The 21,334-nt window shown below is 46.3% G+C and overlaps 1 protein-coding gene across 8 annotated transcripts in view; it reads left to right on the top strand.

Moving 5' to 3' along the window:
• Positions 1-21,334, top strand: part of LOC123775189 (inositol-tetrakisphosphate 1-kinase) — a 70,858-nt gene that overhangs the window by 5,730 nt on the left and 43,794 nt on the right. For all 8 annotated transcript variants that reach the window (XM_069319113.1, XM_045770153.2, XM_045770154.2 and 5 more), the window contains exons 3-7: positions 1,970-1,994; positions 4,836-4,934; positions 7,676-7,817; positions 12,002-12,097; positions 17,019-17,062. In XM_069319113.1, the coding sequence (XP_069175214.1) occupies positions 1,970-1,994; positions 4,836-4,934; positions 7,676-7,817; positions 12,002-12,097; positions 17,019-17,062 (406 nt within the window). The remainder of the gene's footprint in view (positions 1-1,969; positions 1,995-4,835; positions 4,935-7,675; positions 7,818-12,001; positions 12,098-17,018; positions 17,063-21,334) is intronic.

The following is a 21,334-nucleotide window of genomic DNA, read 5'->3' as shown; positions in this document are numbered from 1 at the left end:
CCATTTTTGCATTGGATTTTGTGAAGATATACAAGGATTGATTGTAATTGGTTAAGCGAGTAATGTTATCTCTATTGTCAGAAAAGATATTCTTTACATTGCTGCATTAACAACCAATTGACTTGGAACACTAAAAATAATACTCTGTGGCAGTAACATCATTGGTGATCTGTTGTCACAGGTCACCAGGGGGGGGGGGAACCCAGGTCACCAGGGGGAGGGGCATCCCAGGTCACCAGGGGGAGGGGCATCCCAGGTCACCAGGGGGAGGGGCATCCCAGGTCACCAGAGGGAGGGGCCATCCTAGGTCACCAGGGGGGGCCATCTTAGGTCACCAGGGGGAGGGGCCATCCTAGGTCACCAGGGGGGCCATCCTAGGTCAACAGGGGGGCATCCCAGGTCACCAGGGGGAGGGGCCATCCCAGGTCACCAGGGGGAGGGGCCATCCTAGGTCAACAAGGGGGGCATCCCAGGTCACCAGGGGGAGGGGCCATCCTAGGTCAACAAGGATGGCATCCCAGGTCACCAGGGGGAGGGGGCATCCCAGGTCACCAGGGGGAGGGGGCATCCCAGGTCACCAGGGGGAGGGGCCATCCTAGGTCACCAGGGAGAGGGGCCATCCTAGGTCACCAGGGAGAGGGGCCATCCTAGGTCACCAGGGAGAGGGGCCATCCTAGGTCACCAGGGAGAGGGGCCATCCTAGGTCACCAGGGAGAGGGGCCATCCTAGGTCACCAGGGGGGGCCATCCTAGGTCACCAGGGGGGCCATCCTAGGTCACCAGGGGGGCCATCCCAGGTCACCAGGGGGGCCATCCCAGGTCACCAGGGGGAGGGGGCATCCCAGGTCACCAGGGGGAGGGGCCATCCTAGGTCACCAGGGAGAGGGGCCATCCTAGGTCACCAGGGAGAGGGGCCATCCTAGGTCACCAGGGAGAGGGGCCATCCTAGGTCACCAGGGAGAGGGGCCATCCTAGGTCACCAGGGAGAGGGGCCATCCTAGGTCACCAGGGAGAGGGGCCATCCTAGGTCACCAGGGAGAGGGGCCATCCTAGGTCACCAGGGAGAGGGGCCATCCTAGGTCACCAGGGAGAGGGGCCATCCTAGGTCACCAGAGGGAGGGGGGGCCATCCTAGGTCACCAGAGGGAGGGGGGGCCGTCCCAGGTCACCAGAGGGAGGGGGGGCCGTCCCAGGTCACCAGAGGGAGGGGGGGCCGTCCCAGGTCACCAGAGGGAGGGGGGGCCGTCCCAGGTCACCAGAGGGAGGGGGGGGCCATCCCAGGTCACCAGAGGGAGGGGGGGCCGTCCCAGGTCACCAGAGGGAGGGGGGGGCCATCCCAGGTCACCAGAGGGAGGGGGGGCCGTGCCAGGTCACCAGAGGGAGGGGGGGGCCGTCCCAGGTCACCAGAGGGAGGGGGGGGCCATCCCAGGTCACCAGAGGGAGGGGGGGCCGTCCCAGGTCACCAGAGGGAGGGGGGCCGTGCCAGGTCACCAGAGGGAGGGGGGGCCGTCCCAGGTCACCAGAGGGAGGGGGGGGCCATCCCAGGTCACCAGAGGGAGGGGGGGCCGTCCCAGGTCACCAGAGGGAGGGGGGGCCGTCCCAGGTCACCAGAGGGAGGGGGGGGCCGTCCCAGGTCACCAGAGGGAGGGGGGCCGTCCCAGGTCACCAGAGGGAGGGGGGCCGTGCCAGGTCACCAGAGGGAGGGGGGCCGTCCCAGGTCACCAGAGGGAGGGGGGGGCCGTCCCAGGTCACCAGAGGGAGGGGGGGCCGTCCCAGGTCACCAGAGGGAGGGGGGGGGCCGTCCCAGGTCACAAGGGGGTATTCTAAACGGTACTCTACTGGTATTTCTTCAAGTTTTCCTCTGCTTAATTGTAAAATACTGTAGAGTAATTTCCTTTCCATAAGAAATATATTATTGGATGTTAATGGAAATTGTTTGATAATGTATTAATTTTGTTTTCTTTTTTACAGGAGACGTGGAATTCATCTTGTCAAGGTATTGTTGACTGTGTTGAGGAGAGTGATGAAGGTATACATTTAGGGTGTTTGGGGGAGAGATAGTTATACATTTTATTCTTTAACCAGGAATGCATTAAAGTTTATGAAGATTGTTGTTAGAAAATCAAGTAACCTTGCATGGCTAATCTATGTTCTGAAATAAGAAGGGAGTGAAAATACTGTGTTACCTTCCTGAGGTATCCCCTGGGGTGTTTGTCAAGCCATGACTCGGGGTCCACTCATGATGGGGTGCATGCATTAGGCTCCTCAAACTTCTCTTCTACAAGGGAAGTACATTTTCAAAGTCTTATGTAATTGAATGGTGCTAATCTGCTAAGAACGAAACATTGGCATTTTATCAGGACCCTATTGTGGTGAGGGCATACATTTCCCAACCTTCTATCAGTCATACACTTTGTCCTGTTGCAGCATTTCTCCATTATCTATAGGGCTCCCATGCTTCCCACTCATTTGTCTTTCTGAATACTCTAACTCAGACTCTGGACACTGCAGCTCACGTTTCCCAGCTGGTCAGCAAGATGAAATAGTCATTTATCACCGAGTATGACAGAATGAGATGCAACTCTTTTATGCTCCTCCTAATTATATCTCAATGTTTAAGTTAAATTTTTTGTATAAGTTGTAAATGAAAGTGGCTTTGAAAACTGCATCCTTCCAAGCATTCCACTTGCCAGCCATTTGTCCAGACTTGTCTGAAATCTCTTAAGGCTTCATTGTGCATCCATTGTGTAATAGGCAGTTGGTCTGGTGATGGACTGAGAGTGTATCTTCACCTTTCCAGTTACATGGCAGGACTCTACAAAGAATTACAGTACTTTCTATGGTGGGGCTAAGGCCACACAAAACCCAGTGCTTGTACAAAGTTTTGAAGTACTGTGGTTGGTGATTTGGGAAGGACCCAAGTGACTAACCCCCTCAGAAAAGGGAGTTACACAACACTTTGCCCCATTTTAGTATCTTAGATAAGATAGTGTTGATTTTGATAATAAGAGAGACTAACAGCTGTATGATTTATTAGTTTGATATCATTTGTTAGACTGCTGTAGTATTGTTATTTTATTTCTGTATTATTAATATGCCATTGAATTGATGGAAATGACATTAGGAAGCTTGTTGAAATTGAAATAAGTTTATTGAGGTAAAATACACACAAAGGGAGGAGGTAGCTCAAGCTATTCTCACCCCGTTCAGTACATAGTGTTAATACTGTACATACATAGACACACATGACAAACAATAAATATATTACCGAACATTCTGAGAGATAAATATATACATTCCTCCTTTACACAAGTAGTATGGTATCAGACGTACACACAAATACTTTTATGACCTAGGTATACTGTATAGACAATTTTCAAGAGACATGCAGATAATTCAACAAAAGATTACAGTCTTGGTGCAAAATTCTTATCTCTCAAGAATATCATCAACCTTTCCATTGTGACACATCCAGGCTATTTGTTCAGGAACAGTCCTTATCTCAGTGTTTCTATATACATTAATCAACGGACAATCAAGAACATAATGGGCAAGGGTGAGAGACCTTAACATACCACATAGTTTACACTTCGTGTCATTATCATGAACACCTATCCCATATTCCCAGTAATATTTGTACCCAAGCCTGAGCCGCATGTACACAGTCACTCCAATCATTTCTCCTTTTACCATAAGAGAAATGGATGTTTTGACTCGCATACATGTAGTGTTACATGGTTTGACTTCCCTCATACATTATACCTCTCGGAAGCTTGTTAGTGTAGTATGGTATTTGCCTTATACTTGATTAATATATATAAATATAGTAAACTATTTCTACATGCTCTGAGTGCATACATGAGTTATTTGGTATTTCTTGTACCTTGACATTCTGTAATGGTTCCCTTATCGACATCCTCCTCTCTCTCTCTCTCTGTCTCTCTCTCTCTCTCTCTGTCTCTCTCTCTGTCTCTCTCTCTCTCTCTCTGTCTCTCTCTCTCTCTCTCTCTGTCTCTCTCTCTCTCTCTGTCTCTCTCTCTCTCTCTCTCTGTCTCTCTCTGTCTCTCTCTCTGTCTCTCTCTCTCTCTCTCTGTCTCTCTCTCTCTCTCTCTGTCTCTCTCTCTCTCTGTCTCTCTCTCTGTCTCTCTCTCTCTCTCTGTCTCTCTCTCTCTCTCTGTCTCTCTCTCAATTTGCTTCATGGCCATGACTAGACAGACAAGCAACATCAGGCACACGTGAACCACTTTACACGCTAGGAAGAAGCTCCATTCCACATTTCCCTGGGCAGGAACCAACTGGGGGTATGATAGGCCATTCTAGCTATGTCATAATGGCTATGTCCTAAAATGAGGTACCATACCAGGGGGGGGGGAAATTGTCCTAGTATGATAGCCTATTGTCCCAGATTGTCATTTGGGACAATCCCTCAAAACCATGGATTGTACTTGTGTCGTGGCCCATGGTTTCTTCTTGATTGTGATTGATGTAGTACTCCCTCCTCCCTGGTTAGTCCCCTTGTCCTGCTCTGTGGGTAAGTAGCTTCAGGGAACCACAAGGGGCTCCCCCCACAAGACTAGCATTTAATGTAATGACATGTCAATTTTTCTCATTCTTGATGAGTTTGGATTTGATCTTGTAGGCAGTTCCCAGAAAGAATTTGCATTTGTATAAATGTGTTAATTGCAGCGCTCTTGGCAGCTCTGGGTTATGCTTTCTTGAGATGCTGAGAGCGGCTTTGTTTGCTCCTCTTACTGAGGGTTCATATATTGTAATGGTATGACAACCAAGTCCTGTATGTGAAAAGTAAATGTAAATTAATTCAATAATATTATTTCAGATTGATATGAGTTCTCCCATGGAAGAGCAAGGGCCCTTTGACCTTGTGCTTCACAAGCTGACAGCATTATTTGCTCAGGCACTCAACTATGACCCTAAGGCAAGTTTTGCTATTTTTCTGTAAGATTAGTAATATGTGTAATACTGTGTTTAAGGCCATCTCAAATTATATTTTTACACCTCTTTCTGGGGGGGGGGGGGGGGAGGAAAGAGTCCCTTCGACTCCCTGGAGCTATCTAGGCTGATGTGTATATCGTTAGACTTTGGCATCAGTAAGAATGGAGTTCTACGCCTACCAGGGACCATGACCAGAACCTGGTCCCCTCAGAGAGGCACGAGTAGCAATGGCCTATAGAAATGCACATGGGATTTGAAGCCCCAGACCCCCATGCTGGCAAGCCACCCTCCAGTTCTTTGGCTGATGTGATTGTGGCATGGTTGTGTGGCTGCAGCTCAAGACTCTTGTGTCGTGCAATACCTTAGGTCCAGTACTGTTCTTATGGTGGCGTGCGAGCTGGGAGCAATATTCACAGGTACTTGGGCTGCATATGCTTAGGGTCACCTTCCCTAAGTGCCCTGTAAGTACTGCCCTAGGGGCCTGGGGTTATCTTTCACAAGTCGCCTTGGATCTACCTCTGTTCGTCTTTTGCTGCTTGGTAATTGACTGCCCTGTGTGTGTTGGGGAAGGGGAGGGGAATCCTTCATTGTTTGCCTTGGGGTAAGAGGTATTTTTTTGCACTGGTAGGGGCACGGGGTACTGCGCAGCTAGTTTTCAACTATAACAGCGGCCGGCTCTGTTCCTCCTGGGTGCGTTGTCCTCTTGCGGGATTTTTGTTTTTGTTTTTGCTTTTTCGGGGGGGGGGGGGGGGTCTGCTTTGGTGTGTCTTCCCCCAGTTATATTAGGATTGACCTGTTTCGGTGGTACCCCCTGCTTCATCCCCATGAGTGGACACATCCCGGGGGTTCAGGTTTTAGCAGTTTGTTTGGTAGCATTGTGCGCCGGCTAGCAGTAACCTGCCTGGGCTTACCCTTAGCGATACCAGTCTAAGGGCCCTGGGAAACCCCACGGGGGCACACGGGGTCCAATGGATGCGATCCCTGGGTTCCCTCTCACCTTATTTGAGTTTAAGGGTTGCTCTGGCCCTCGGCTTCGGCTGAGAGCATTGTTGCTTGTGACTCAATTCATCCAATCTACTGATGATGTTATTCGTGTGTAGGCGGCTCTGGCATTGCAGGCTAGGTTTACCTAGCTGCAACGTGCTAGGTTGGTTGCTTCCCCAGATGCCCTGAGGCTGCTCCGCTTTGCTTAAAAGGACCCGGACTTTGGGATGTTGGTCACGTAGGCTTTAGCTCAGTCAGCACCCCCCTCATTTTTCCCTTGCTGTGGTTCATTGTCCCTCCCCCTCCTCTCCTGCTTCTGGCTCCTAAGCATGTGAGGGCTTTGGGGGTCGAGGCAGGGTTTAGAAGTTTCAGAGACTCGGGCGGTTTTGGGGGGGTTTCCCCTTCTGGGGTGGTGACAGTCATTCGAGTTGGTTCCTCCAGCCGTAGCACCGGAGTCTGACCAGTGGGCCCCTCATCCTGCTTTTCCGGCCAACCCGGCTTTTTCTTGTGAGGCCGGGGCTTAAGAGGATGACTCTACCCCGGGTCCTGATGTGGAGGTTCTTGGAGGATGGGGAGGAGCTGACTTGGGGACCTTTGGCCCCGTTGGACCCCACCTGGGTTTTCCAACCCTCGGAGTGGGGCTTACTGTTAGGAGTGTGGTTTTCCTTCCCCCCCCCTCCCTCTGCGTAAAAGTTGGATTTGGGTGCGACTCCGCCCCCGGGTTCAGTTCCGTATCCCTGTGGGTCCTTTTTGACTCAAATCTTATCACCATCTGCATGGTGCACAGGTGCCTGCTTTGATGGTGTCCAGCTTGGTTGGGTTGGCAGGGGAGCATAATGTGCTTTGTCTGGTGCTGGTTTTGCCTCCCTCTGGCCTTGAGCCTGCATGCTTCCAGACTTGATGTCTGGAAGTATGCTGCTCTGACAGCAGTGTTTGCTAATGTCTTGGGCCGATATTTGGGCACAGGAGTTTTAGAGGTCAAACAGGTTATTGACAATCAAGTATCTTGTGAATGTTCCTGGTTGTTTGTGGCCTTGTGTGGCATTGGGTTCTGTCACAGCCGACTGTCTCCTCTTTGTTTTGATACCTATGGTGATGCCTTTTTCCTAGTAAGTGGCCTATTTTGTCCTTCTATGTAAGTAGTTAGCTTCAGGAAGCCTCAAGGGGGGAGGGGGTTTCCCCAGAAAACAAGCTCTGAATGTAATGAAACTCTAATTTCTGGGTGACATTGGAGGCTCCCTGATACCTTCCTTTCCCAAGGAGTTAGCTAGTTACATCATCATAAAGAACTGAAGGTGGTGCGAACCAGCTAACCTGATCTGAGTCCTTCCGCCTCCTCAGGCAAGGGAAGGGGGTGAAGTGAGGCAAACTAGCTTGCGCTAGTTTTATTAAATTTTGGCCGTTTGCTTTCATAATTGTGAGGTTTTTTGCATTTTGAGGCTGCGGTCTTGTTCTAACCACGCAGTAGACTGTTTTGGGTGCCTTTTTAGGTCCCTGGTGGTGGCAGACATGATTAACTTTAAATGTAAGGTGTTCATATTGCCACCTGCACCTCTCTGAGGGGGCTAGGTTCTGGCTTGCAGTCTCTGGTAAGCCAATAGAACTCTGCAACTGATGGCACCTAATAGTCTGGCACTGAATCAGTGAGATAGCTTTAGGAAGCCTAAGGGGCTCACCCAGAAATTAGTGTTTCATTACATTCAATGCTTGTTTTTTAGTTTATTTTTATATTTTTTTCAGGCTGTAACTGCAATCAAAATGTTTGAAGAATACATTGGTAAACACCCAGAAACTTTTGTAATGGATCCTCTCTCTGGGGTCTACAGACTTTTGCTGAGGAACCAGACATATGATCTATTACAACAGCGCTTCAAAAATGATGGTAAATTATTGCAACTTTCAAGTTTATTTTGGGTTTATCTTAAGGCATTGTATGGGTTATAAAATCTGTTTCTTGCAGTCCAGATGATTACTCTAATGGACCTTATTCTGGTACAGTATCTTCATACTATATTTAATGTGTTTCTCGGGTATTCACATTTGGGCGCCCCCAAAGTTGAGATCTGCTGTGTCCTTTGGATGAGGATCCTGACAGTCTGGCAGGCGATACTCGGCATCGGAAACTTTTCGGCTGCAGAGGGTTCCTGCAGTCACAAATGATCATAGGGAATTGATACACCTGGAGATGAAGTGCCTTCGTTTTAATCCTGAACTTTCTTATCCTGGAGTTCTGACTTAATGGTATTCAATATGAAATGTAAGATCCTATTTTAAAAATTAAGAGGACATTGTCATGAAGGCAAAAGCTAAAATTTGGATAACCAAATAGAATTTTACTTCAAGTTGGAGCGAGTAGTCGATCAAAACATGGATGTTGCAGACTTTTGGATGAAAAAAAGAGAAGAGAATAGCAGACAGTTGGGATCAAAGAACGTTGATAAGCATCCCAGTATATTACATTTGGTATAGTTGTGCCACATCATATTAATGTAGAATTGTAATTCAAACAATAGGGGCGGAAATTAGAAAAATTAAGTCACTAGGTACTACAGATCTTGAATGGATCTTAAGGTCAATTGAGCCCCTCATAAAATATTCTAGTGTCATCGGCAAAGAAGATGGGACTATAGTTTGTGTCCTTGTCTATGTCCAATATGAGGACGAGACAAGTACTGGAGCAAAGCACAGTACCCTGGGGGGGGGGACTATTTTCCATGGTGGCTGATTTGGATTTACTTTGTTGACTATTGCACTCTGGATCCTGTTTATTAACACTTTCGCTCACCCCGCACGCCACCCCTCAATAGTGCGATATGGGACCCAGGGTGTCACGGGAGCGCGCGTAAATTCTGAAAAGTGTATACTCTCCAACTTTGTCACCTTAATTCTCGTCCTACGCGATTAAATTTGGTATCATTGTGTTCGCAATAGATTTCTCTACAGCACTAAAGGCATATAAACTCCAAAAGCCCGGCTAATTATCCGCAGTAAACAGAGAAAGTGCGAACGAGTTACCCAGGAGCGCGCAAACGGGATAAAATGTGTTCACTATTTTCACTCTGGTCACCTCAATTTTTGTCCTAGGTCTTTCATTTTGGTCTCAATGGGTTCGCAATAGAATTCTCTAGAGGAACATTAGCATATAAAATATAAAACCTGGTCACGCTCCAACCGCCGACGAGTTGAAGACGGGCCACGCGTTAGCCGCGAGTGAGTGCTCAGACGCCTTCCAGCTACACTCCCAATTCCCTCCCTTTTCAAGCCTTTCTTTCGCAATTTTCTTCCTGGAAGGGTCTTGTTCATGATCACTATCCATCGTGGAGTAAGGGTAGATAGTTTCTAAAGCCGCAGTAAGAAATATAGCCACGGAAAATAGCCGAAATGTTCACACATTTGAGATGCGAGGGGAGGCGACATTGGTCACAACAGTGGAGCGAAAACAATGGGCCCACGGCATGTGCCAAGCCACCTTAGGGCCACGAGGCTCAACAAAGAAAATGGGAAGACATCGGCGCACATTTTAAAACCAGTCCCCAAAAAATCGGATAAAAACCTGGTTTTTGGCGATTATTTAAAGTGGATGACGCAATGCTGCGTCATCCCCGGTATTACCGACAGTAAACGGATGACGCAATGCTGCGTCATGCCCGGGCGAAAGTGTTAAGAAACTAAAAAGGCATCTTCCCGCCACACACAATGACGAAACTACGACATTGCTACAACGTTTGAACAAGTTTTAACACCTCCTCACAAGTTGTAACAACCAATATAGCAAATTGTAACAACGTTCTGTCATGAAAACATTATTCCAAGATGTAACAACTTTATTACAAGTTGTAACCAGCAACTAAGGACCAATGTACTCCTGTTGCTATTACTACACTATATACACACATTTTATATACCCATGTACAAATGTGTTCACCAGAGTGAACCTCACCACAATTCCTCCTCCCACAATACTGCTGTTATCACAATACTGGTCACTAAATCCTGTAAATACATAATTGACCACAAGCTTTTGTAAAGGAACCCAATAAGTCATTTGAAGATTCCTAGATAGAGGAAATAATGCTGCGGTGCTGTGGCTAGTGCTGTGAACATCGTGAACAGCGTTGAATTACTAATATTTGAACATTGTACACAGTCATTATCACACTTGGGCTCTCCTGTAATACTATCATGGCCAAATAATACAAGTTATATATATTTTTTGGTATTATTAGGCGATGCTGTGGTCACAAGCTGAACAGCAGTGCTGTGAGCTTGTGCTGTGTGGGCCGGCCTTGGTTGCTCACTCACTACTAAGGCTCTCACACCCAGGAATGTGGACCACGATTTTTTGTGAAGATGGCATCTGTTTACAAGAGTCCTGAGGAAGCTGATGTGAACCCCATGTAGCCGCCGGAGTTTTGAATGGAACGTAAAAAATACAAATACTGTACCCGGAGGCGCATAGCGTACCCCAGACGTGAGCCTGCAGGCGCGTTGCGCAGTTAAAGGGTTAATATTAATATTGCTTTTTATTTGTGTATATATTGTAAGTAAATACACAAATAAGTAAACAGCAATGTTTGACCTGCTGACACGATTTCCCCATCCTTGTTACCTTTTTCTCTTTTCGCCCTCCCCTCTCCTTCCCTAGGTGGCAGTTTGCAAAAGTGGACTGGAACCTCTTTACCCTCAGGACTACTCTCTCTGCCCTCTCCCTTCTGCCTCTCCCTCGCTCTCTCCTCCTTTTTCATGACACTATCTTTGACGCTGCCCTCCGCTCTATTCCTCGCTCTTCCTCTCGGGATCCACGGAAGTGCGTTCCCTGGTGGAATGCAGACTGCTCGGGCTGTCCGCTGTAAGCGTGCAGCCTGGAAGAGACACCGCCATCGGCGGACGGCCGATTCTTTTCTTTTCTTTCGGAAGGCGAGTACGGTGGCCCGTAGGGCCATCTGTACGGCTAAACGTGAATATTGGGCATCTTATGTCTCCACCATTACGTCCGAAACTCCTCTGCCACAGATCTGGAAGCGTATCCGCAAGATAGCGGGTAAGTTCGTTCCCGATGTTTCACCGGTCCTTCGCCTCCATGGTACTCTTGTGGCGGACCCGTTGCAGGTTGCTACCGAACTGGGTTCCCACTTTTCTTCTGTTAGCTCTGGTCTTCATCTTCCCCAATCTTTCCTTCTTCGTAAACCTGTCCTTGAGTCTTGTCTTTTGGATTTCTGTACTCGTCTTCGCCTTCCCTATAGCGATCCCTTCTCTCTCTCTGAACTTCGTTCTGCCCTGGCCCTCTGCGGTTCTACGGCGGCGGGCTCCGATGTTATTCATTATGAGATGCTTCGCCATCTCCCTCCGTGCATGTCTCGGTATTTACCGAGTCTGTATAATCGGATCTGGGAGTCGTCGTCAGTCCCTGAGGACTGGCTCGATGCCGTTGTCCTCCCTGTTCGCAAAGCAGGGTCTCTGGGAACATCCCCTAAGGACTTTCGCCCTATTGCCCTCACAAGTTGTCTGCAAACTCTTTGAACGTATGGTTAACATTCGTCTGATGTGGTTCCTGGAACACCATCACCTCCTCTCCCCTTCTCAATTTGGTTTCCGCAAGTGCCGCAGCACAACAGATATCCTGGTGAACTTGGAGGTCTGTATTCGTACTGCTTTTGCTGCGAAGACCTCTGTTGTTGCCATCCTTTTTAACCTGGAAAAGGCTTACGACACCACTTAGCGATATCATTCTTTTGGCCTTCGTGGTTATCTCACTCTTTCTCCGCAGCTTCCTCTCTCGTCGTTCCTTTCGGGTGCTGCTTGGTACCGCTCTCTCTCTGCCTCTTTTCAGCAATACGAAGATCTGCCCGAAGGTAGTGTTCTGAGCACTACTATTTTTTCTTGTTGCCCTCAATGGTCTCTCTTCACTTACTTTTGATTAAATGAAAGCACTCATATTTTCTGCTCTAACTGAAATGTTATACTGTATATTAAATGGTGCAATAATGATACAGTAGTAGACTCTTTACATTAGTGAAGAATATTTATTTATTTGCTTTTTCTTACATTTACAGTTTTTTATTGCAGATAAGGTGTTCACTCCCACTTATGTGGAACTCTCAACAGCAAACTTACAACACAACCGATTGCTAATTCAGACGGCAAATGTTACATTCCCAGTGGGTAAGTACCGATTGCTCGTGTACAGTTGTCACAACCAAAAGGTCCCAGGTTCAATTTCCACAACAGGACCATGTTTGTTTGACTGATGCCTCTTAATACTGTATAGCAATAAATACGTACTGGGTAGCTAGGCAACTGTTGTGGATTGCATCCTGAGGAAGTTCAGTAGTTGGCCTAAGGGGGGACCTCAATAAGCCTAATATGCTTCCTGTCACTGACAATAGGAAACAATAAACCATCCCACCAAATTGAGAGCATAATATACAGAACTATATATATAATATACAGGTCGGCTTGCATGTAGACAAAGAAAACTCTAAATATTTCAACTACCACATGCAGCATTATACAACACAAAAAAATAGTATCAGTGTATAATTGGTATGCAAATCAAGGTTCTAATATGTGTAATTTCCTCCCTAATGTAACAAAATGCTGTTTGATCCTTAACCACTGCACTGTGCAAGCGCCGTTAGGCGTGCTGAGAATTGTGATATTTTGTTTAATTAGGCTATATTTTAATGTTTTTAATGTTTTCATTGCTATTTGTGTTTTGAAATGGAAATAGTTGAGTTTGGAAACATTTTGACTAACTTTACCTGAATATTTATGAAAACAAAAATGTCATTGACAATTGCACTAGGAAGTTTTTGCCAAAAACAGGTGTGCAGTGCAGTGGTTAAGCAATTCAACTTGCCATAGCATTATCATTGCCCAGTTTTTCCACTTTCATTATCTTCATTACATTACATTTGCTTGGGTTAAACTCTTAACAACCATTTGTTTGACTATTCCTTCAGTTTGTCCAGATTTGCGATGATAGTATTACAGAAGACCCCTGACTGTGATAAAAAAGACCAGGATTCTGATAGTAGCAGGATTGTGATAGTGTTGTGTATAGTATGGTGGGATATGTAATGCTGAAGAAGATAGTGTCTGCTGACTGTGTGGTCACCTGTTATTGTCTGCACTCACCATACCAGCTTACTGGTTCACTATGGTGAACACAAATATAGATAATTATATATAACGTGTGTGTGTATATAGTGAAATAACAGCAGAAGGTATATGTTGGGAGGAGCCATTTTTGGTAATGAAGGTGGTGTAGTCTGCTGGCTGCTGTCTCTTGTCATGCAATTTTGTTGTGGCCACTATGTTGTTTGGACACCATACCAGCTTTGTTGTGCAGTTATGGTGAATAAAAACATGTAGATACTTGTATATAATGTGTGTATATAGTGTAAAAACAGCACAAACAGTATAGTGGGAGTAGGAATGTTGGCAAGTGAGGGAGGGAGCATCAGCTGACTGTGTGGCGACCTCAATTGTCGTCTTGACTCACCATACCAGCTTAGTTGTACAGTTGGTTCACGTATTTTATTATATAAATATATAATATTACTGCAAAACAGCAGAGAAAAAATAAATCGGAGACGTTGAAATAATTAGGTAATAATATCTTTGAGGCAACTCCCGCCAGACAGCTTGGGTGGAGCAGACCACCTCCGATGTTTGCTCTGTCAATGCCTCTTTTCTGGGGAAAGCCCCTGCAGCTTCCTGGAGCTATCCAGGCTGATATAGATATATTAAACTTTGGCATCAGTCAATGTGCATGGAGTTATAGACCTACCGGATACCACGAGCCAGAACCTGACCCCCTCAGAGAGGCACGAGGAGTAATGGCCTATAGAATCCCTTGTGTGGTGAGGCATTCTGTCTCCCATGGACCGGGTCAGGCACCAAGAAAGGTAAGCGCCCCCAAAACACACCCCTATTCTGGTTAACATTGCTACTGAAAGTATGAAATGAAAATGCATAAAGAGCATCACATCACCAAGTCACCGCGCCGCTATCTGTGCAATCCCCCCTCCACCAAACTGGAAAGGGTGAGCCCCAGACCCTAGTTCATCGGCTGATGTGATTGGCAACGGTCGTGTCTCTCTGCCTCCTGTCTCCAACTCTGTGCCTTATGGCATGGTGCTATGTCCTTGGTGGTGTACGAGCCAGGAGTAATTTCACAAGTACTCGGGCTACATGTGCCTAAGGTCACCTTCCCTAGGTGCCCTGTAAGTACTGCCCTTGGGGCCGCCATCCACAAGTCCCCTTAGGATCTACCTCCGCGATGACTTTTGCTGCTCGGTGATGACCGCCTTTGGAGTCAGCTGGGATGTTCGTGCTTCCCTGTTGGCTTCTGGGTAGGGGGGTAGTTTTCATCACTAGTTGGGCGCAGGGTACTGTGCAGCTAGGTATCGCCTCTCATAGCGGCCGGCTCTGTTTCGCCTGGGTACGTTGTTCTCTTGTGGGGTTTTATTTTCCTTTTTTGTTTTCCTGCCTAGTGGGGGGGTCTGCCTTTGATTGGTCACACTCAATTGTAATTTTGTGGTCCTCTGCTAGGCCTCTGCGAGTGTACACGTCCCGGGGGTTCAGCTTTAGCAGTTTGCTCAGTAGTTTTGGGTGCAATTAGCAGTACTCTGCCTGGGCTTTCCTTAGCGGAATACCACGACTAAGGATCCTGGGAAACCCTTCAGGGGCTCAGTGGATCAAAGGATGCGACCCCTGGGTCCCCTCTTGCTTCATGAGAGATTGAAGGTTGCTCTGTCCCCTTGTATCAGAGTGACACTCACTGGGTGTGCCTCAGTCATGTTGCCTAATGGGTTGGTGACACATTAGACCTGCAGTCTTGCGAGTTTTGTTGCTTGTTCGTACTCCAGTTCACCCAGACCAATGATCATGTGCGGGTGCAGGCAGCTTTAGCGTTGCATGCTGCAGCGTGCTAGGATGGTTGCTACCCCAGATGCTCCAAGACTGCCCTGCTTTAGTTATAGGGACCTGGACTTTGGGGGATGTTAGTCACCTCGACTTTGGTTCCGTCCGCACCCCCGTGTCCTCTTCCTTCAGTTGTGCATCCTGGTCCTTACCCTTTGCTTCCGGTTCCAAAGTGTCTGAGGGCTTCAGAGTCGGGGCAGGGTTTAGTCAGTGTTGAGACTCGGGCAGTTTTGGGGGAGTCCCCTTCCGGAGTGGCGGCGGAGGCATTCGAGCCTGGTCCTCCGGCCGGAGCTTCTGAGTATGACCAGTGGGCCTCCTTTGATCTTGCTTTTATGCCTGCTCCTGCATTTTCTTTAGAGGCGGGGAGTTTAGTGGACAGCCCAGCCCCGGGTCTTTGTTGGGAGGTTCCCGGGGCGGGAAAGGGATTGACTTGGGATCCTTGAGCCCCGTTAGACTCCACTTAGGTTTTTGTACCCTCAGACTGGGGCTAGGTGTTAGTGATTTGGGTTTTCTTTTTCCCCCCTCCTCATACGCGTTGGATTTGGTGTCTACCCCTCACCGGGTATGGTTCGGTGATCCTGAGGGTTCTTCGGTCCAGTCTTTCCAGAGGTTTTCGGCCTCCAGCATCCCGCCCCATGTGGTGCAGGAGGCCATTGTGGCTTACCTCCTGTGTGACCCGGATTATGCCTTTGTAATGGATACTACTACTTTCGTGTGTGGAGCTTCCTGTCCCTATTGAATTCGTTACGAGGTTCCAGAGTCGTCCTGGCTTGTAGACTGCTCTATTTTCTCGGCGGCGCATTTGTTCTGTCAGTCCAGCATGCTTGAGTGGCACAAGGCTCATACAGTAGTTCAGGATTTCCTGGGGGGGGGGGGGCAGTTTGAGCATCTTAATGCATGCTTGTTTGCCCCTGCTCTTCTTCGGGATGTCGGTGTGGTGCAGCTTCATGTGTAGGTTCCTTCTCTTTAGGCTGCGTTGGTCACTAAAGACTTGCGTGCCCATGGCCTGTTGGCTTCGGCCTTGCAATTCTTTTCCCTTCTTGAGCTGTCCTCGAACTGGTTTGAGGAGGATGTCGAGGGGCCGCTCCTGGGTCTGGTGCGTTGGTCTCGGTGGTGCGTGCGTCTTTTGAAGCTGTTTAAGCTGATCCTGCGGGATGCAGTGTTGCTGTTTTTTTTGCTTCCCATCTCGAGTGTCAGCAGGTGGTGCTTTCTTCTTCTTTTGGAAATTGCTCAGGTCCTTGCTCTCAGGCTTTCTTCGCCTTTTTGCCCGTTGTTGTTTGCAGAATCTGCAATGGTGCAGTATCTGCAGGCAACTTCGTCTAGTTGTTGTCCCATGTCGGACGTGTTGGTTCTTCAGGGGGCCCCGTGGGGGTCTTCCTGGAAGGGTCGTGCTAGGGCTCATGGTTCCTCCCGTCGTGGTGGGCCAGTGGTGCCAGTTTCGGTGCCGGCGCAGCCATCGGACCCCCTCTTCGTCTGGTCAGTGTGGTGATCGCTCAGTGCAAAGGTTGGGTTCCTGTAAGGGGAGTCGGCCCTTTTGCGGATCGTCCCATTGACGGGGCAATGGGGGGGGGAGGGGAGGTTTATTATCAATGATAATATTTGAAGTACAATATACTCTTTATTTACAAATATCCCCTAGGAGGCCTGGCAAGAGACCGGGCCACGGGGACCCTGACCTCCAGAATCTATGCAAGGTATCAGCAAGGAGGTGAATAGTGGTGTGGTTTATAATGCTGCTATTGGTGGCATCAAGAGCGTAGGTGGTAGATAAGCTGACTTGTAATTATGGTGCTCGGTGATCATTGTGTTGGCAAGGTGCACTTGTAAAGGCTTTTTGAGTGTATTATTTAAACTTTCTACAGTTCTGCTTAGCTAGATGATATCCTCCAATGTTTGTAAGTTGAAAAGTTTCCATGGTACCACTACCGTATCTCAAATATCGCCCAGCTTGATTGCATGACTCATTTTTCCATTAACAGAGGAATTTTACCTTGGAGGGGGGGGGGGGATAACCAGGTGGGTCTGATTAAAAATGTACTTTTTATATACTTTACACTCAAAGCCTATTTTGTAGCCTTTATTCTCTGTGAATGTGTTCTTTGTACATTGATGTACTGTATATCTTCAATGATTAATATTTGTTCTCTATTCTCAGTTTGTAAACCGGTCACTGCAGGTGGGGGAATAGAAGCCCATGAGGTAAGTTGTGTGCTATTTGAAGTACAATATACTCTTTATTTATTTATTCATTTACTAGCTGTACCCGGCCACGCGTTGCTGTGGCTCAGCAATGCATGTGCGTTGCTGAGCCACAGCAACCTTCCCCTGTCTCCCAGTCCTCTTCCCCCATTCCCCCCTCCCCCATCCCCTCGTCCTCCTAAACATTCCTCACTCCCCCCCCCCCCTCCCATCCCCTCGTCCTCCTAACCATTCCCCACTCCACTGTCCCCTTGTCCTCCCCACCACCTCCCACTCCCCCATCCCCTCGTCCTCCCCTACTATTCCCCCTCTCCCCCGTCCCCTCGTACTCCCTACCACCCTCCACTCCCCTGTCCCCTTGTCCTACCCAGCATTCTTCATTCCCCCGTTCCCTCAACCCCACTATCCCCATGTCCCCCATCCCCCTCGTCCTTCCCACCATCCCCATGTCCCCCATCCCCCTCGTCCTTACCACCATTACCCCCTCCCCTGTCCCCTCATCCTCTCCACCATTCCCCACTCCCTCGTCCGATGCATTCCCAAAAGATCTGATGTTCCCATCAGAAAATTGAAATCATCACTGAAATATCAGAAAAAGTTAAAAAAAAGAAATGAAAATATAAAAAAATAAAAAAAATATAAAAAGTAAACTATACTTATTAAATTATGGGTATAGTCACACAGCTCAATTCCAACACAGTCACACAAAATAATTATATGAAAATGAAAATAAGTCAAAATCTATGAAAATTCCATTTATCAATGAAATTGGAAACATTGAAATGGAATCGTAACATGTTTAATATAGCGTGTGTTGCTCTTACGTGCAACAGATGACACTGTTTTTTAAAAACAGCATGTTATTACCTGTCACATGTGTGGCATCTATACTTATTTTCACGAAATGAATGGTATGGTAAACAACACGGCTCCATTCCTATGTAATGTCATACCAAATAATTAAATGAAAATGAAAATAAATCGAAACCTATGAAAATTTAATTTGTCAATGCAATCGAAAACATTGAAATGGAATTGGAACATATTTAGTATAGCGTGTGTTGCTCTTACGTGCAACAGATGGTGCTGTTTTTTAAAAAAGCTTGTTCTTACATGTCATTGGTGTGGCATCTATATAGTAGGTATATAAAAACACGAGTGTATTCGAACGGAACGTTGTGTCTCAGTTTCAAAGCAATCGGTGAAGAACTTTTGGAGATTACAACATGTGTTGCTCTTACGTCAACAGATGGCGCTGTTTTTAAAAAAAAAAGAATGTTTTTTTTCCTGTCACAGGTGAGGCATGTATATAATACGTATATAAAAACACGCCCTTATTCGAATGCAACGTTGTCAAAATTTCATAGCAATCGGTAAAGTGGTTTCAAAAATTTCCCCGATATGAAAAAACACACGAAAAACACAGTTTTCCCAAAAGTATGTTTTTTTTTTCCTGTCAGACCTGACATCTATATAAAATATATATAAAACCTCGCTCTAATGTGAATGGAACGTTGTGTGAAAATTTCAAAGCAATCAGTGAAGAATTTTCGGAGATTAGCGATTTTGAACAAACTAACATTTCCATTTTTATTTATATAGATATACAAGAAGGTATATTGGGTTTGAGACTACTGTATTTTACTGCCATAGACTTCCAATTAATGTGGTAATAAACTGCAGAGTAAACCTACATGAGAAATGTATTAAAACAAATATCAGTTTACCACATTTAATGTTAGAACCTACATAGATTTACATGTCAAGACAATAAAATCAAAATGATAACCATGGCCCCAGTTTTGTCTTTTACATGAAAAGTGTGACTAGATCAATATTAAAGGATATAATCTTGCCTCCCGTACTGTGGGTTTAGCTTCTGATTTAAAGTTTTATTTTCATCTACCAAGAGAACAGTTGACAGTACAAACGCCTACAATTGTGTGTGTGTGTAATATTATTGCTCTTGGAAAGCATTAATTTTGTCCTGATCACGATGTATGCTGGCTGCAGAGAAACACCTCACTTAAAACTGGGGGTCTATTGTAATTAAAATATTAAAATCCTTGTGTGTTATTCTGTAGGAGGTAGTTTCAAAATATATTTTATCTTGTAAAGCTGTGAAGTGCCTACACAGTATATATTGCCGAACTATTCCATTTTGTTATTTTATACTTGTACATTTCCAGCTAAAGTTTACATAACTGTACCTGGACAGGGTTCTGGGAGTTGTTTTCCACAAGCCCAGCCCGATACCAGGCTTGACTTGAGAGCTTTGTACAACAGGTTTGGAGCAGCCTGCAGGCTCAATTCCAAGTCCAAGGATCCTAGGGCAGGTAAGCAGGGGATGGAAGGCTGAGGCTAGGATGTAGAAAGCTTGAGCAGGAAACAGAATACAAGTCGGAGGAGGGAGATACAGCTTGGTGGCCCAACCACTGTGGGTTTTTCTTTGCAGTGATATTGTAAGGCATTCTCTGTTGTTCATTTGCATACATGGGCATTGCACAGAGGTTCAATTCTTGGGCAGTTGGTTGGCAGATGTTGGTGTTTCTCAGGTCTTCATTCGACGGTCTTCTGGCTTCTGTGCTCTTTTTACTTCATTGATCTGAGGTTTTCCATTGAGTTTGGATTGGCAGCTTTCTTGGTCTTCATAGTGGTCATACTTTTCATAGATATAGCAGCGTTGTTGATTAATGTTGAGGGTGTGGCATCCAGGAGGAAATGCTTGGGTCTGTAGTTGCACTTCTGTTGGGGTGGGGGATGGTACTCCAGCCGAGAGTTCATCTGATGAATCGGGTGTATTGAAAACAGAGGCAGTGGAGGTGGTATTCCCTGGAGGTTGAGAGGTAGCAGGTACTGCAATTGAGGGAGGTGCAGTGGCCGACTGTGCAGTTGCAGGGATGGTGGGTGGAACTGTAGCAGATGTTGTAGTTTGTGAGTCAGTTCTGGTGCTGCGGCTTCCCCCATTGCTGTGGGAATGGGTATGGCCTGCAGGCCCATGTATCCACTTTCGTTCCATCAATATTTCTTATAATTGCTGGTAGGATATTGAAGAACTGGGGACATTTGATTTCATGCAGTAGTATTGCTGATGAAAGAATGACTGATGTTATTCTCTGATTGTGCTTATGATACCTCTTATCTTCACTGGCTCTATTTTATATTTCCTTCCATGTCATTCACTGCAGTACAGTATGTTCTATTTTACTGTGCAAATTTTGGACCTGGCCATCCAGTATTTTCCTCTGTATATATTATTTGATACTTTTCATCACCTTTCATTTTGTACATTTTGAGAGCTTTGAGACAAACCCAGTAGTTTAGGTACTTTGTGTCTGTGCATGCCATTTATGTTCTCTGTATTCCCTCTATTTCAGCAGTCTCTCCGGTCTAAAGGGGAACGTATGTATTGAGCAGTACTCGATCAAGATGGGACAGCATAAGTGATTTGAATAGTATGAGCATTGTGATGGGATCCCCTGGATTTGAAGGTTCTTGTAATCCATCCTATGGTGCAAGGACTGTACCCTGAGGTACCGAGCTTTTCAGTGAGCTTTAAATTTATTTTATTTGAGTGGCTATTACTCGTTCCATTTTGTTTGACAGAGAATTTAATATCCATCACCCTACTTTACCTGTTATTCCTGTTGACCTCATTCTGTGGGCTATCACTCCATTTTCACATTTACAAAATGCCTCTACAAAAGTCTGTGTATACCACATCTGCATTCTGATTTTCTTTTAATGCATCAATGATTTTGTTATTGTGGTCAAATAGATGCAAAAGGCATAATCATCTTTCTCTAAATCCATGTTGGTGTGGATTGTGGAAGGCATTGTTCTCCATAAAACTGGTGACCTGACTCCTGATCATTCTCTCAAGCTTTTAGTATGTGGAACATTAGTGCAACTGGTCTATAAATTTTGGCTAATGCCAAGCTCTTTCTCCACAATACACTGAGTGCATGTACTCGCCTAGTTGTGCTTGTGGGGGTTGAGCTTTGGCTCTTGGGTCTTGCCTCACTTGGTCCCACCTCGCCTCACTCATGTGCTACTTGCACTTTGAATATCTTTATAAATATTGAAATTCTTGAGACTGGGTTAAATTCACTGGCTTATTGTCATTTTCTTTCAAAATTTGTGCAATTCGTGTTGATATCGGTTATATTGTCAGAGGTTTGAACATTGTGCATAAAGAAGCTGTGTGGATCTTCCACTTTTCAAGCTGTTTATTCTGGTGTTAAATATGTCTTTGTACTTCTTCTGTGGGGA

The sequence above is a fragment of the Procambarus clarkii genome, chromosome 92 (genome assembly GCF_040958095.1).
Source record: "Procambarus clarkii isolate CNS0578487 chromosome 92, FALCON_Pclarkii_2.0, whole genome shotgun sequence".
NCBI classification, from domain to species: Eukaryota; Metazoa; Arthropoda; class Malacostraca; order Decapoda; family Cambaridae; genus Procambarus; species Procambarus clarkii.
This window is presented reverse-complemented; position numbering and strand designations above follow the sequence as displayed.